Raw genomic sequence first — 17,771 nt, 5'->3', positions numbered from 1 at the left:
ATCCTGCTGCAGAGGCCACTTTCATGTGATGCTGTGGTAGACATTTTTAAACTGAATTATCTGACAAAATACGGATTCGCAGTTATGTATTGTGAATTAAAGATATATTCATCTTTAGATATCGTATGTAAACAATAAAGTTGAAATTCTATTCTGAAAATTTAAGAGCCAGCTTTCATAGGGTATTGGTCTACTTTTATAATGCTTCCTAGGGGTATCCAACCTTTTGGCATCTCTGGGCCATGCTGGAAGAAGAAGAGCTGTCCTGGCCCACACATTAAATACATTGCAACATGATACCACACAAAAAATCTCATGATGTGTTAAGAAAAATTATGATTTTGTATTGCCACTGCATTCAAAGTCACCCTGGGCTTCATGTGGCCTGTGGGCCACAGGTTAGGCAACCCCAATAGACCATAGGGGTCTTGGGGATAAGACTAACATTTTCCTAAAAATATCATTACTGTATGGAAAAACACATGGTTGAAACACATGTAGCATGATTTCTATGCTACATCATATATGAAAGAGGTAGTCTGTTTCTGTGTGTAGAGTTTGATTATGTCGTCTTTGACTATAAAGGGATCTCAGCTGGTCTCCTAGATCAGTGATGATCCTGGATGACCTCAGGATAGGAGAGCTATCAGATGTTTCCTCAAAGAGCTAAGTAAGTTTTTTGAGTCACTTGACATGGACATTCTTTTAATAGGTCTTCACTTAACTCAGCCTACCATTTTAACAGTCAAACTCACTGACCGATGTCCACAGCATACTGAATACGCCTAGTGGGTTGGCAGGAGCGTTAGGGGACTCACTATTTGAGTTGTATGCATAAAAAAGAGTTCTGTTTGTTCCCTTTGGTTTCAGTGGATTTTTTTCCTCCCAGAAAAGGAGAGGACAACTCTTCTACCTGATAGACTTGAATATTTTAAGACAGATGTACTTTCTTCTTTCCAAACTACATACTGGCATCCTGTTCTATTTGCTGTAGAACAAAATGCAGTTTGAAACGTGTGTGTCCTGAATTTCATTTGAATGGTAGATACAATATAATAATTCATGAAATGTTATTTACATGTTGGTGTAGACCCACTTTAACATAATTTCTGAGGCAATGGCTTGGGAGGAGTTATCATGATTATTTTTGTAATAGGTTTTAAAAATACAAACAAAGCTTCCACAGAGAAACCAAATACATAGGAGTTTACAAATGCAGGAATTCTCTCACACAGAATTAACAGCAATTTCTTCACTTCATATGTCTGGTTGTCACTATGTTATGCAGCCATTATTGTTCAAAGAGTGGAAAATTTTACTTTGGAAGTGGCTCTCCTTTGCTGATAATGCTGTTTGATAATACTGATATTCTAATATAGTGCTCACACATTGGACATCTAGATATATCCATCATCCTTGGAGAATAATGACACTCAAACTATCCCTGTGGGGGTATATAGATAAGATCATTATTCTCATTCTCTAGATAAGGAAACTGAAATGGAATTCCTTGCCTAAGGTCAAAGAACAAATCACTGGCAGAATAAGATTAGGGCAGTGAGTTCTCGATTTTCAATCTTTTGCTCAATCATCTAAGTCTTATTGTTTCACTCAGTATGGAAACAGATTATGATCAGTCAGTAGGAATAAGCTTGTGCCCAAATGGTGCCAGAGGAACAGTTGAAAAATGAAAACCAGCTCAGTCAACCATTTGTTTATCTATAAAATGTCAAACTCCTTGTTACACTGATATTTTTCTTTGAGTGTAGTAGGTTGTCTTTGTGTGCTCCAGACACACACTCTAACTTTATTGATTGTACTCAAAATTTAATTTCTGGAAGTTCTGCCTTTTAAAAAACCCAACTTTGGAATATCATGGATCTCATAATGATTTAATATGTTCCAAATAACATGTCAGTGGTGTGGTAGAGTGGGGACAGGACTCTGAAACCATAGTGTGATGAAATCTCACAGCACTCCTTCGTGCAGCAGCAGACGAACCTGTTTCTACCATGAGAGACAGCGTAAAATAAGATCTTGCCACTAGGAGAAAGTTGGGTTTCTATGGTAGCCATTGACTGCTTGAAAAACACTTGGGCCTCCAAATAGCACTGAAATTGCAAGGTTCCATTGATGTCACTTGAATTCCCTGGAATCATTTACTCTGGATGTGAAGCTGACCAAATAATCAGGTGACTTGTATCAGCATTCCTATAGATGTTTATGAGCAGAAATAGATGAATTCTTTCAATATTTAACAAACCTTTATTGTATTCCTCATACATGCTTACCTACATCTCTGCAATATATCCTAATTTTCGGACATGTTCTGGTAGATTAATCGCTTGATGGGTGAAACGTTTTTCCCTAGGCCAAACAGCATAAATGAGAGTCAAGATGTAAACTCAGGATGCCTGCCCTTTCAGCTCAGTCCATTCAATCATGATACTGAGTTTTTTGATGGATGACTCCATTATATTTTATAGTTAGCCTTATGTATTTTTGCAGTTGAACTACTGAAATGCTTAACTAATTTGAACTCACAGTAATTCTCAATAAGAATGACACAAGTATTATCTATCACTTCTGGTGTATAGAACTTGAAGTAGATTTGGTTCAATATTAAAGATTACAGTGACCCAGAAAAGGAATAGAAAATTTATTTCTTCCTAGTTCTGAGACCCTCTGAATTCAATCTTTATTCGGAATGTCAATGCAAATGTGTGGACTCACTACTAGCAAATTAAAACCCCTTTTATAAATTAATCATATATTTTTGATTTGATTATTTAAGAATACAATATTAATACTGCCTTCACCCTGACTATAATGTATTAAATTTCCTTGATATAGCCTCTGTGATCTAATTTTTAAATATATATCTTTTAATCTTGTTTAGATTGAAAACTTTAATGAACCACATAAAAATACCCTTGATGTTAGCAAGAGATGGAGCAGTTATTTCAGTGTTATGTTGCAAAAAAGAAATAAATTGGACATAAACATGAACAACGATACTCAAATAGTATTTATGTCCTCAGGCTAAGTTTGTTTTTCTCCCTTTAAAAAATAAAATTCCAGGAAGTCTTGTCCTGAAAGTATTTGTATAATTACCTATTTAATTTAAGCTGACATTCCAGAAGCTTATATTTTTCCCTGAAAATCCAAGAGTTAGTGACATTGTTCATTCATCTAGCAGATGTTTATGTTAGTCGTTACTCTGTGCCAGGCGCTAGACAGGTACTGCACTAAGACAGCGGAAACTTTGCTCTACATGGAGCTATCTCTAATGAGATAAACAGCATCACAGGATATTATAAAAATGTAAGCACCATTAAACAGGGGCAGGGCAGGGTATATTCCATAAGGCGGGTGGGGAAGACTGGTTCTGAGGATTGAAACTGAGACTGGAAGGAAGGGGTTGGTTACTAGCAGATTCATAGGAAAAGCTTTCTAGTGGTGTTCAAGGTTCTGGGGGGAGAATGAAGTACTGTGAAAGGGCTAGAAGAGAAATGGGATTGTAGGGAGGGCAAGCAATGGCCATTAGAAATGTTGGAACACTAAGGTGGAAACATTTGGAAATACGAAGATTTCTGATAGCTTGCTCTTTTATTTTAATGAGGAAGGAATGGAGGCTCGGTGTGATTGCAAAGTTTTGGTCATATACTAGTTAAATTGTAAGCTGGCACTCCTTTCTCCTCATCTTTATCTTTTTCAATTAAACACAATTACTTTTATTGTGCTTGACAACCCTAGATGTATTACACAGTACTGGTTTTTGCAACTGAGAGTTTAAGCCTTTGTCTGCAAATAGTTGGCAAATATTTATTTAGGCTTTCTTTATAATCAGTATCAATCATTGCGACTCACATTTCTTATGAAGAAAATCCCAAGGAGTCCTTCAACCCTTCAGTCATCCATAGACTTTGGTCTGTAGCTTGGACATCATTAGGGCTTTTGTGGTGCCTAAAAGGAATTCCTAAGTTTATGTTTCATTTCTATGTAGTCCATTTGGAACCAGACATTGTTCATCTTGTTTATATGTGGGGATTTTTTTTTATTACTTTTCATCATTTCCAATTGTAGACCTATTGGCTAGCTAGACATCTCAGCCATAATTTGTGTATTTTTCTTTTTGATAAATAACAAAGATTGAATTTTCAGGGCAATAATTTATATAAACTGCAGATATACTTTATATTTAATTACCTTTCTACTTCTAATATTTTATTACTTTGTGGAGCAATGAACTGGGGCTAATATTGTTTAGAGCTTTTGTTGATATTTTGCTAGCCTTTTAATCCATATATGGGAATCTGTTAAGAACTTAGCTCTATATCATAAGAAAACCCTTTTATTTGGTAATGATTGTACAGGCCAGTTAACACTGTCCTGCAGTCATAGCCAGTGGGAATGCTAACTCGACAAATCAGAGAGCGCAAGGATGTGTTCCACATACCTAAAAAATTGTAATTTAAGGATCTTATATTGATATTGGAGGGGCTAAATATAGTCTTGCCTTCTGTATTTTAATATAAAAAACCTGAAAGTAAAATATTTTTCTATATCTGGATAACAAGATGTTTTTTCAGTTTCAGTGAGGTATAATTGACAAAATTATAATACAATTAAAGTGTACAATATGATTTGGTATATGTATATATGGCAAAAGGATTCTGCCATTGAGTTAAGTAACACATTCTTTACATCACATATTTATCTTTTTTTTGTGAGAATATTTTCCATTTGTCTGTGAACTAAACAACCATTTTTTTTTCTTTTCAAAAATTGTTACATATTACAGTTGTCCCAATTTTTTTCCCCTTTGGTCCTCCTCTGCCCTGCCCCTCCCCTACTCCCACATCATTGTCCATGTCCATGGTCATTCATACCTGTTCTTGGACTAGAACTTTCCCCTTCTTTCCACTATTATCCCCCACCTCTTCTGGCTGCTGTGAGTCTGTCCCATGTTTCCATATCTCTGGTTCTGTTATGCCCGTTAGTTTATTTTGTTCATTAGATTCTTCTTATAAGTGAGATCATATGGTATTTGTCTTTCACCAACTGGCTTATTTCACTTAGCATAATATTCTCCACTTCTATCTTCCCTAAGGAAAACCAATTTTTATGTTTTAAAAGTTGATGTATGGCACACATAATAAAAGTGTACAACTTATGAAAGTTTATATATTCAAAAAGCGAATATACTCATGTAACCTGAACGCAGTCAAGAAACAGAATGTTACCAACATACTAGTCCAACTCTTAATGTCAGTAGTTTTCTTGTTTTTACATCTGTAAATAATGGAACCATAATTTGTGTTTGTGGAATTCATTCATGTTATTGTGTGTATTCATAGTTTTTTTTTATTTACAAATCTTTATAGTATTCCACTGGACACATATAGAACAATTTATTGGTCCATTCTATAGTTGATGGATATGTAGATCTTTTCCACATTTAGGCCTTATAAAAATGCCACTAAAAGCTTTCTTATATATGTATTTTGGTGAATATATTGTACATTTCTGTTTATTATATTCTTTGACAAAGTAGTTTTCCAAAGGGGTTGTAAAAATTACAGTTTTCATCAGCTCTGTAGAGAGAGTGTATACTAGTTATTCTACTTGCTTGTCAACACTTGATATTGTCTTTTTTTATCATAGGTATTCTGGTGTACACCAATGATTTTTTGGGGAAAAGTTTCATCCTAGACACTGGCATGTCCTTAGTAAACCTCTCTGCTGGAATTGAGATGTCTTTTCAGTTTCTTTCCTTTCATGAGCGCATTGCTCCAACATAACTGATTGTTGAAGCATAAGTTTCCCTATTTAGCAAGGAATTCAGACTATCTGCATTCCAGATAAATGCTGCTCAGTACTTGTCAATATGTTTGTTAAGTGAAAGAGTAGGTATGAGCAGCTTCAGTAAATATTTTGAATGCAAGTGCAAAAAACCCCCTATTTAAACAAGTTTAAAGTGAAAAATGTAATTAATTGGCTCTTGTAGCTGACAAAACAGACTTGGCTGGCTCCAGGGGTTAAGCTTTGTTTTTTCTGTCAAGACGCTGTTATTCCACTGAGCAGCCTTTTTTCTTAGGCAACCTTTGTCTTTCTTTCCCTGAAATGCAAGACATTTTCTAGTAGCTCCAAACTCTGAGAAGTTAGACAGAATAAAACCAAAACAACACAGTAACACATTTCTTCCTGTATTTCTAGAGCTCTCCAAGTCCTAGAATTCAGTCTTCTTGGCCCTGACTGCCTTCCATGGCTCAGGGTTGGTACCAGGTCCCTCTGAACCATATACTCTTGGAGGAGCAATAATTCTTCAAGAAATATTGGGGTGTCATTATCAGGAGAGAGGAGGAAAATGGTTAGTGGAAAACAAAAGCAACAGTATATCTACTACAAGTCGGGAGACTTAAAAACAGCAAGCAGTCTATTCCTCTAGATGCTATAGGATGTATGCTTGGATTAAGCAAAACTGCTGGAAAAGTGTACACATTGACTCCATCATTTTAGGCCCTGTGGTGCTCCTTTTATTGAAATGTTCTAGGACGTTCTGTTATCAGCCTGCACTGAGAGAGAGAGTGTAATGAATGGCCCTGCAGAATTTCTTATGTCTTTGTAAAATACTACGGAGGACACTGTTTAGTCTATTTTACTGTCTATGTTATAGGATTTCACGGGGGAAAATTCTTCCTGTTCTTTGTATCAAGAAGACTTGAATTGTTCTTTCTTTTCTTTTCCTTTTCTTTTCTTTCTTGAGTTGCTTGCGGGAGGGCGGGAGGTGAGGGCGGTCGGGCTTGCGGGAGGTGAGGCGGAGGGTTTTATGGAAGTATCGATTGGCTTTATCTAGTGCGCTCTCTGTTACTCCCGCTGCACCCTCCTCCTCGCCCTCCCCTCCTCTCCCCGCCCCTCCTCTCCCTTCCCATCCCTTCCCTTACCTTCCCTTTCCTTTCCTCCCCTCCTTCCAGAATTAAATGACAAAGTTTATTCAAGGGTCTTAAGATAGTGTTCTGAAGAAAAAGTGAGAGTTTTTTACTAGTAAAAAGTACATTCTTGAGAAAAATCAGTCCTGCATTCTTAACTTCTGCACTGGTCTGAGATGGTGACCTTGCAGATGTCAGGCAGCCTGGATACTTGAACAGGACTAGAAAGAGTGTGTGTGTATTTATATGTATGTACATAGATACATAGATACATAGATACATATATCTATGTACATATAGATATACATATGTATTTACAGTACGTATATACTGATGTTCAAACTGAAAGTTTCAAATGTTTAAGTCCTTGAGCTCGTTAAAGTGAAATAATGTCTATTTCTTATGTTTCAGCCCATTCTGATTAAAGTAATTTTGGTAGCTTGGCTATGATCATTCCATTTTGTTCCTTCACCCTTTCCTTATCCTCCTTCCACATTATTTTTATTGATTATGTTATTTCAGTTGTCCCAATTTTTCCCTGTTTGTCCTTCTCCATCAACATTTCCCCCACTCCCTCCGGCTATCTCTCCTCCTTTGTTCATGTCCATGGGTCATGCGTATAAGTTCTCTGGCTTCTTCATTTCCTGTACTTGCTCTTAACATCCCCCTACCTATTCTGTACCTACCAATGTGTACTTCTTAATCCCTTAACATTTTCTTCCATTCTCTCACACCCCCTCCCCACTGGGCACCATCCCAATGATCTCCATATCTGTGATTTTGTTTCTGTTCTGTTGGGTTTTTAGATGCAATTATTGATAGTTTTGTATTTATTGGCATTTTAATATTCGTAGTTTTGATCTTCTTTTTCTTAAATAAGTCCCTTTAATATTTCATATAAGAAGGGCTTGGTGATGATGAACTCCTTTAGCTTTATCTTGTCTGGGAAACACTTTATCTGTCTTTCCATTCTAAACAATAGCTTTTCTGGACAGAGTAATCTATGTTGTAGGTCCTTGCTTTTCATCACTTTGAATACTTCTTGCCAATCCCTTCTTGCCTGCAAAGTTTCTTTTGAGAAATCAGCTGACATTCTTATGTGAACCCCTTTGTAGGTTATTATCTGCTTTTCTCTTGCTTCTTTTAAAATTCTCTCTTTAAAAATTTTTTTCTTAAAATTTAATCTTTACTTTTTTCATTTAGTTCCCTTGCCTTTAACCATTGGCATTTTAATTATAATGTGTCTTGGTGTGGTCAAGAAGAATTGAACTTTTTCTAAATACCTTTTAGGATTTTTATCTTATAAACATTGTGCTTTCAGAAACTGACGTTTCTGCTTTGCATTGATAGAGTAATAAAATCAATATTATAACTTGTTTTAGTCAAATGTACTATACCTCAATGCATAGTTTTTTAGTGCTAATGTCCCTGTTTTATTTTTATCTTGTATTTTATTTAAATTATGATGTCATAACTTTTTTCTATTCTGCTATATGTCCTTTGTAAATTTCATGAAGACTTTTCTGAAACAAATAAATAGAATTACTTCAATTCTAGAGAGATTTATTTTCTGAGAAATAAATAGAATTTGTGAAAATTATATTCCATGTATTGAAACTATCACCACAAAGTAAGAAAATCTTCATGGCTTTGGCAAGAAGTTTATTAACAGGACTTATGTTGGGCTCCAGTTTTAGACGGAAGCACTGTGAAGCACTACAGAATCAGAAGACTGGATGAAGGGGGCTTTTTCCTCATTCGGAGAAGAACCTTTTCAACACTGAATGAGTTTGTGAGCCACTACACCAAGACAAGCGATGGCCTGTGTGTCAAGCTGGGAAAACCATGCTTAAAGGTGAAATACTTTCAAGTTGTGTTCATTTATTTTTGAAGTTAACGTTTTCCTTTCAGATATTGGATATTTTTTATGTGATATGTCAGTTCAGGAAAAAAAAAGTCTTTGATTACCTAAGGCAGGGATAGGCAGACTATGGTCCATGTGCCAATACTGTCCCACACTTACTGTAAGTTTTATTGGAACATAGGCTTATTTATTTACAAGTTGTCTTTGTTTTTCTACTATAATAGCAGAGTTTAGTAGTTGTAGTAGAGGCTGTATGGCCCACAAAGCCTAAAATACTTACTATCTCATTCTTTTCAGAAAAAGTTTGCTAACTCTTAATGTAAGACAGTCACTGAAGGCAGAAAATATTTATCCTTTGCACTAAAAAATTAATATGGTACCCTGCCATTGGAGCACTTAATGATATGGAGGGAGGAAAAACATGCCAGAATATAATCTTAATTAGATCTGTACTCAAGAATATTATATGAAATTATTCAATTAATTATCTGGTTGAGTTGTCTGCATATAGACATCATTTAACTAACTGTTCTAATAGTCTCATCTTTTGACCTGGCCTGTTTGGTGGGAGAAGACAACATTTTTAGACTGTATCCATCCACATCCATCATTATTTAGTTGTTTGCTTGTTTTACCTAAATGTATTTAAAGTTACATATTGGTCACATACTATAGTGGAGCAAGCCCTCAGATCCTTCTGAGTCCAGGTCTCACATACAGTAGCAGGACAGCCAGCACTGTGGTTTGCACTTGGGGGACTGATGGAAGCTTCATGGTAACACCTGATCAGAATTTTATGGACAAGTAGAAGCTGAGGAATTTTACCCAGTACTTATAGAATATATTGCGTTAAATTCTGCCAAGTTAATAGGCAATTTTGTTATAAGAATGTACATGTTAGTACAGAAATGACCCCACAAGAGTATCTAAGCTCATGTTAAGACATAGCTTAAAAAGATATAGCTTATCTTTTATTTTTTTTTATACAAAGCTTATATACCAAGCCTACATCCTACTCAGTTTAACCAATATTGTTAAATTCAGTGGGGAAAGGTTTATAAAGAAGCATAGGCAACCTTCTCTGCTGTAGAAGCTGATGACTTGGTAGAGGAGACAAGATACTGTATTTTTAGGACTATAAGATGCACCTAGGTTTTAGAGGAGGAAATTAGGAAAAAATTTTTGAAGTAAAAAATGTGGTAAAATATTTAATAACCTGTTACCCTACTCCACCACCGCCTCCCCCCCTGGTGCCACAGTGAGCCAGGTAAGCTATATTCGGACTATAAGTCACACCCCTCCTTTTCCTACTAAACTGGGGGGGGGGGGGTGCATCTTATAGTCCAAAAATAAGGTACATTTTAATGGTAGATGGTAAACTAGACTATGAACTCTAGGAGAGCAGTGGCCTTGCCTTTTTGGTAACAGAATGGAACCTAGTTTGTTCTTGAAATATTTATTTATTAAATGGAGAAGTAAATGAATTAATGAACAATTAAGTGAATTTCAAAAAAGAAAAAATGTAATTGTGCAAAAAATATGTGACACATAAAGTAAATGTTATAAGCCAAAGATTTTAGGAAGTGATTATGAATGAGGTGGAAACTTCAATTTGGCCTTAAAATTGGGAGGATTTAGCTAGGCAAAGAGGCAGAGAGAAGTCATGCCAGACCTGTGTGAAGGAGGGACTGAGTGTGGGGTAGGACAGATGGACAGCAGGTACCTGAGTTAGCAGGACATGGGGGGAGAGCAACTTGACAAAGTAATTATACAGATTCTGCTGTAACTGCTTTTCATTTTTAAGTAATTACAACTAAAATTTATAATATTTTGTTTTTAGAAATGATGTCATTTTAGAAAAGTATATAGACTACTATTTCCATTCAAAAATTGTTAAATCTTATTTCTTACAAGTATTCTTATTGTTCTGTGACACAGATACAAGTCCCAAGCCCTTTTGACTTGTCATATAAGACCGTGGACCAGTGGGAGATAGATCGCAACTCTGTGCAGCTTCTGAAGCGATTAGGATCCGGCCAGTTTGGTGAAGTGTGGGAAGGCCTATGGAACAACACTACCCCAGTGGCAGTGAAAACATTAAAACCAGGTACCAAAATGAGAGCGTCAAAGGCTAATAGTATATGTTGATTTTTCTAATTTCAACTTTCTGCTGTGTGTGTCCAAGAGGTCACAGGACAGCCAATTCAGGCACCAAACAAGTGTTGCAATTGCTCTCTTGCCCCGGCTTTACAGCCTAAGGCCAAGGCTTTAGCGTGCAAGGGCAAGAGCATGCTTCCAGGGTAAAGTAGGTCTTAACACATCCCCAGTGTAAGATTTGAATATAGCATCTCTTCTCTAGGGTTAGGATCCAAACTTCCAGTGTCCTTCTTCCCCCTTTCCCCCTAGATTTCATTAAAAAAATACTCACTTACTGAAAATGTTTCTAAAAAAATCAGCGGAATCCTGGAGTTAATTCATGGAATGACTATTTTATTGCAAACTAATTGTGTATGGTCAAAGGCAAAGTGGTCCATCTAAAAGACCTCCTATTTGAAAATGTAAGAGTTGTCTTTTCTTCTATCTTCTTTCTTCCTGTAGCAAAAATTAAACATATACTAAAATCAGTAGTTATTCAACCAGACATTATTTCCTCCATTTTAAAGGTGAGATAGGAAATTTAGAGAGATTAAGTAACTTTCTTAAGATTTACTAGTCATATAATCTTGAGTAAATTTTAAACTACTATATATCTCAGTTTTATCATTTGCAAAATAGAGTTAATAGAGGTTAGACCAACCTAGCAGGGTTGTTATGAAGATTAAATTAGGTCATTAGTGGAAATGTTTTACACAGTGTCTGAATCATAGTACATGGCCAATCAAAACTCTTATGATAATAATAACAATAACTATTATTATTACAGAGTCAGTAAAAGGCAGAGTATGAATTTGAACTCACATCTACTATTATTGCATCACACCCCAAGGAAACCACATTCCATGAAAGTGCAATGTTACTGTAGTATCCCCATATCTACTTCTAAAAGCATAGGCAAGAATGATAACCAGAAGGTAGAATAGAATGCTCTGGGGACCTCCATGATTCACCTAATCCAGAATTATTAGAAGTTTAGAAAGCTACCACATAACAGCTCTTGAGCACCTGGTGCTGCAGGCCAGCAGTCTAGTATATACCACGGTTCCCAAACTGTGTTGCAGGGCACACTGGAACAACACATTGAATTTACAGGGTATCACAGGATATATAAAGCTTTGAAGTAAGCACCTCAAATACTGCACAAACTGCTACATTGTAAAGTAATTTGTAGCTTTAGCATTAGATCATGTTATAGTCCTTTTGCCAACATCATATCTTTGTGAACCAGGTTTTTGGTGGTTGCTATGATCAAATGCAAGGGCCACACAGAAATCATTGTGGACCAGGAAATGTAGGTAGCAGTGTTCTCTCTGCTTCCAAGACCTGAGAAATTGTGTAGCCCCAGCACATGCACATATCCCTTTAGTGATTAATTGTAGTTAAGAATAAAATTTAAAAAATTATTTTTGTAGGGACACAAATACTTCTTAAATTGTTTGAATTTAATCAAATAATCAATAGCACTCACTGTTAGACATTCCTCTTGGCTAAGGGGCATCTTGAAAAAAGTTACTGAGACAGTGAGTGTGTCATGAGCTGAGTAATTTTGGGACCCTCTGGTATAGTAGTTGAAAGCATAAAGTTTGGTGCAGGATAAACCAGGGTCCTAACATGACTCAGCCCTCTATGACTTTGGACAGTTTATGAACCTTTTTGAATCTCCTCATCTGAGAGTGGAAATTATATTAGTTCCTACTTTATAGGATTTTATTAGGACAAATTGAGTAAATTTATATCAAATATGTGCAGTGAGTTCTTAATCAATACTAGCTTCAATAGGCTGATGACAGATGTCTGCTGATGTCCAAGTTCGCTAGTACAGGAGTCCAGTCTCAGCACTTACATCTGCCACATGAAACAATGGAGAAGCACTTTTAAGTGGCTAGATGCCATGTGAGTACCCCAGGTGAGGACGATTTGTTCCAGCACCTGAGATTTCTGCAGTCAGTGTGTGTTTATGTGTTTGATTCCTAATCTTGTTGACAACTGACACTAAACTTTAATGTCCAATCTAATTCTTCTCCAAAAGAGAAGCAGCTAGCTATCCATCCTAACATTGCTCTCCAAGGACTGCCTTCTGGAGGTCAAGAAAGAACAAAAAAAATCAGATTTCTTATATTAAAAATGTGCCATAATAGCTTTCTCTCCAACAGGAATAATTATTATTGATTTACTGTGTAATAGCAGCAAACAGCTTTGGTGATTGGTTAAATGTCCTCACTTCACTGGGGCCATTAATCAATCTTAGCAGCTATTTATTGCTTAGCAGACTACCATACAATAAAGACGAGCCTGAAATCAACTCCCACGGTAGCTTTGACAGGCAGAAATTAATATTTAATGTTGCATTACAAGCAGAGTTGAGATTTGGTCTCTTTTGCTGTGCAGCTTGGTCAGCTATAACCAGTGTAGCCAGCCTTCACCTGCAGAAGTAAGTTCCCAGCATATTGTGGTTTCAACTACTATGAACAGTCTGATTTGGAAATGATTTCAATGTCCTTCATTCCATGAATCTGATATCCCCCCTGAGGCATCGACATAGAAACATATTGCATATATGTATAAATTGTCCGAGTGGTGAGCATAATTTCTGGTATCACTGGAAGCTTCATGAATAAGATTATTTTTGGGGGATGAGGAGGATCCCACTATGTTCATATTTGACCATAGGCCAAACTAGTTGTAACAACTAAGAATAAAGTCCTTTGCTATGGTTTGCGTGCCTCTTTTATATTCAGCTCCATTTTGCCACTATGATTTAGGATTTGAGTACCATTTGATTATACAGAGCAAACCAATCAATGATGGGGATGAAATTGAGGAAGCTTAGCAAAATGTGACGGAAAAAAGAATAGGCCATTTCTCCTTATCTTCCTTTTTTAAACCCTTGTCCCTTCCCCTCCTCAGGCTGTGAAAAAAATATATGCCATCAATTAGTTTGGTTTAGCCCAGATATGCATATTAATAATATTACTAATATGGTCAAGTCATTGCTATTATCCTGATAATCATTTTATGATGCCAGTGAGACCATTAGCCATGTTTTAGAGATGGAGAAACTGAAGTTCAGAGATGTTTGATAACTTGCAAAAAATCACACAGCAAACCAGGATTTGTTCAGAATATGGAGTTTTATTGAGCCTGGGATCTGAAATTCTAGACTCTCAAAGGGCCTGTTAGAGGATAGATTGCACCCAAATTGTGTATGTGCAATGATCTGCAGGTCACGTGTAACTCTTCCTAATGTCACATTAGTAAACAAGCCAGAGCGTTACCTTAGAGTGTCAAAGCTTACCCTCATGCCTGGGTTGACATATCAGTTGTGAAGTCTTCAACACTAGAGGATGAGGAATGGAATAGTCTTTCTGAGCATCAGTGGAAATATTTGCACTATCCATCGTGAATACAGAAATGTAAAATTATAGTATTTCTTCAATCACAGTAATACCTCTGACATATCATATCCCATGAGAAATTAAAAATTTAAAAATTACTGATGAAATGTAAACTCCAGGTACCCTTCCACCTCCCAGATTTTATTTGATGTTAATTACTAGGCACTTTGCATGGTGAGTCAGAGTTAAACCATTTAAATGCAATTTAATTGTATCGTAGATGAGTCTTTAGAGTAGGTCCCAATACTGTCTCCCTTATTGTTTGATGAAACTATTAGGACCCTGACTGTGGAAATATTAATACAGGAGAAAATTTTGAATATTGCTTCAAAATTTATGTTTAATAAGTTTAATTAACTTATGTTTCAAGTTAAACATAAAACATTGGTGGAAAAACACCAAGTTTGGGGGTGGCCATTGAACGTTTTCTACTTGGTCTGCACTGTATGTCCCTACAGTACTGAAAACATAAATATGGCTGAATGTCATTGCTTGGGATTGTTATACAGCTGTTCCCACAGTGGGTACCAAGGACAGGGCAACCATCAGTCTTCCCTGCATCCTGACCCAAAAGCTCTGGATGCAGTAATTAAACATTCAGGGTCCTCCAGCATTCAAGTTAATAGTGTTTTCTTTTTGTGTTCTTAAGATGCCTGCCTTGTTTATCAATTAGACTATCAGTCTTTTCTTTTTTGTTTGTTTTTCATATGGACCTGAACTGACCTTTCTTCACCTACAGGTCATAACACATAAACTGCACACCCCGATGCACCAACACATCAATTATTATGTTGCCCTGGATGAACTGATTCTCTTCTTTGATAAATCTGAAGATTTGTGGCACCAATGTTCTTACTTTACTGAGACGCAGGAAACAATCTCAGTGATTCCTACCTGGCTGTTCTAAGGACAGGAATGCCTCAACAGCATAAAGTGATTTCCTGCTCTTCTCGTTTCAGGTTCAATGGATCGAAATGACTTCCTGAGGGAGGCACAGATAATGAAGAACCTAAGACATCCGAAGCTTATCCAGCTTTATGCTGTTTGCACTTTAGAAGATCCAATTTATATTATTACAGAGTTGATGAGACATGGAAGTCTGCAAGAATATCTCCAAAGTAAGCTAAAGACTTAATAAAAGGGGGAAAAAGAGTAATTTAGTTTTAGCATGTCCTATAAATGTCAATTTAGAAAGCTTTCTATAACCTAAAGGATATTTACTATGTGTATATCTGTGAGAATGAATGTCTTCACACTGAATTGCTCAACTACTCTTTAATAGGATATATACTGTGTACTCAAAGGAAGGAAAAATATTTATGTAGTGGAAGAACAAATTGTTCACCACAGACACACTGAAGTACTTAAATGTAATGTAGAAAATTGAAGAATAGTTGTTTTGCATGATGCTGTGTTTCCTATAATAACTAATTGAACATCATGTGGCCTGGACCAACATTTTATATGGCCTGGAATTAGGAGACATAAAATGCTTTTAGAAAAAGAGGGGGAGAGGTACCCTCATTTTTTCTTTGCCAGTATTTGACTACATTGTACTTGTTCATGTTCAAAATACTTCCAATATTAAGCAACATTAGAATTTTGGACTAAACAGCAGAAATCTACTATTGCTTTATTTCTACATCTGCTTCCTGTAGTCAGAGAAGACTTAAGGGCATTGTAAAATTTGCATGCTTCTTAACGAATAATTTCATAAGCAACAATATAATAAGCCTTAAAATGAGATGTTTAAAGTTGTTGAGATCAAGTGCCGAGAGAATACAGTTGACTCTTGAACAACGTAGGGTTACTGGTGTTGATCCCCTCTGTAGTTGAAAGTTTGTGTATAACTTTTGACCCCACCAAAAAAACTTAACTACTACAGTTGTCATTCAGTATTCATAGGAGATTGTTTCTGGGGCTCCCCACAAATACCAAAATCTTCAGTTGCTCAAAGGCCCCCAGGTGAAATGGTGCAGGTCAACGGATCTGGTCATCCCTCTGCGTCTGTTGACTTCCACCTGTGGGTCAAATACAGCACAGGTATTTACTGAAAAAAATCCCGTGAACCTGTGCAGTTTGAACTTAAGTTAAGAGTTGACTGTAATTCATGTTTAAAAAAGGGGCTTTTCTCTACTTTTTCAGATGTCAGGGTGGGATTGGTATAATATAGAGAGAAGTAAAAGGAGATGAGAGAAAAGGATACAAGTATTCTCTTATTTCAGGGTGACTTGTGAAACTGGTAATATTAAATTGCAAAAGTAGATTAGAAGAAGTAAGAACATAAGGCCTCTTAAATGCTGTTAAAAACAAAAATACACCTAGCTCCCTTGCATACAGCTATAAATTTTAACAGCATCAGAATATGTTAATTTCCATAGAAAGAGCAGCCTCAACCATTGACCCATTTGTCCTTATTCCCAGGGATAAAAGTACAGGAGCTGTCTTGGGTCATCGCTAACAAAAAAGCTCTGTCAAGGTCACTTATAACATTCACAGTGTTAAATCTAATAGTCAGTTTTTAATCCTCTGACCAATCAGCAGTATTTTATTCAATGGACAGTTTCTCCTTCTGGAAACACTTCTTTCATTTGGCTTCCAGGACACTTTGCTCAATGACCTTTCCCCCTGCTTCTTGCTGGTTCTTCTCAATTTATGTAATTTCTCTCATGTCCCAAATATCTTGGAATTTTCCAGGACTATTTTTCAATTCAGTAATTCCCTTGATAATATCAATCAATTGCATTGTTTAGTAACATTTATGGATTAACAATCCTCCAATTTATATCCCTCCATTATTTTAGAATCCTATATCCAATTGCTTTCTTTACTTCTCTTCTTAAATGTTGTGTCAGTCTGGATAATGTGGGTGTGATGCAGTAGGAAACAGCCTCTGAGTCCCAGAGACTTAAAACAACAAGTGTTTATTTTGCTCATGATACATGGATTGGCAGGTGCCTCCTCTCTTTTCATTGCCTTGGCAGGAGCAGGGGTTGTGCCTAATCTTTTTCTTGGCTTCTGAGTGACAGAGGTGACTTTTGTGTTCTTTTTGTTTGGCCTAATCAAGTGAAAGGGAGTAAGGGAGTGTGATTCTCTAAAGTGCTTAAAAGGAGATAAAAATAAATGTATGTGAACAGTTCTACCACCTATGTCTATTAGGCATTTTAAAACATGTCCCAAACTGATCTTCTAGCATTAGCCCCAGAAATCTACTCATGTTAGAGTCATTTCTACTTCTTCTCACATCCCATGTCTAATTAACCAGAAAATTCTATTGTCTTGCTTTCCAAATTTATCTAGAATATTACTGCTTTTCAACTCTGGTACATGCTATCATCAACTCTCTCCTGGATTCTGCAATAGCATCCTGATTGGTCTCCCTTTTTATGATCTTATTCCCTTCACTCTTTGCTCAATATAGTA

The 17,771-nt window shown here is 36.4% G+C and overlaps 1 protein-coding gene across 1 annotated transcript in view; it reads left to right on the top strand.

The window, feature by feature from the left end:
* Positions 1-17,771, top strand: part of FRK (fyn related Src family tyrosine kinase) — a 91,713-nt gene that overhangs the window by 64,523 nt on the left and 9,419 nt on the right. Inside the window, exons 3-5 of the mRNA XM_028510235.2 lie at positions 8,624-8,787; positions 10,735-10,903; positions 15,308-15,466. Coding sequence (XP_028366036.1) covers positions 8,624-8,787; positions 10,735-10,903; positions 15,308-15,466 — 492 coding nt within the window. The remainder of the gene's footprint in view (positions 1-8,623; positions 8,788-10,734; positions 10,904-15,307; positions 15,467-17,771) is intronic.

This window comes from Phyllostomus discolor, chromosome 4 (assembly GCF_004126475.2).
Source record: "Phyllostomus discolor isolate MPI-MPIP mPhyDis1 chromosome 4, mPhyDis1.pri.v3, whole genome shotgun sequence".
Lineage (NCBI taxonomy): Eukaryota > Metazoa > Chordata > Mammalia > Chiroptera > Phyllostomidae > Phyllostomus > Phyllostomus discolor.
The sequence above is the reverse complement of the archived record's forward strand: the minus strand, read 5'-3'. Positions and strand labels throughout refer to the sequence as shown.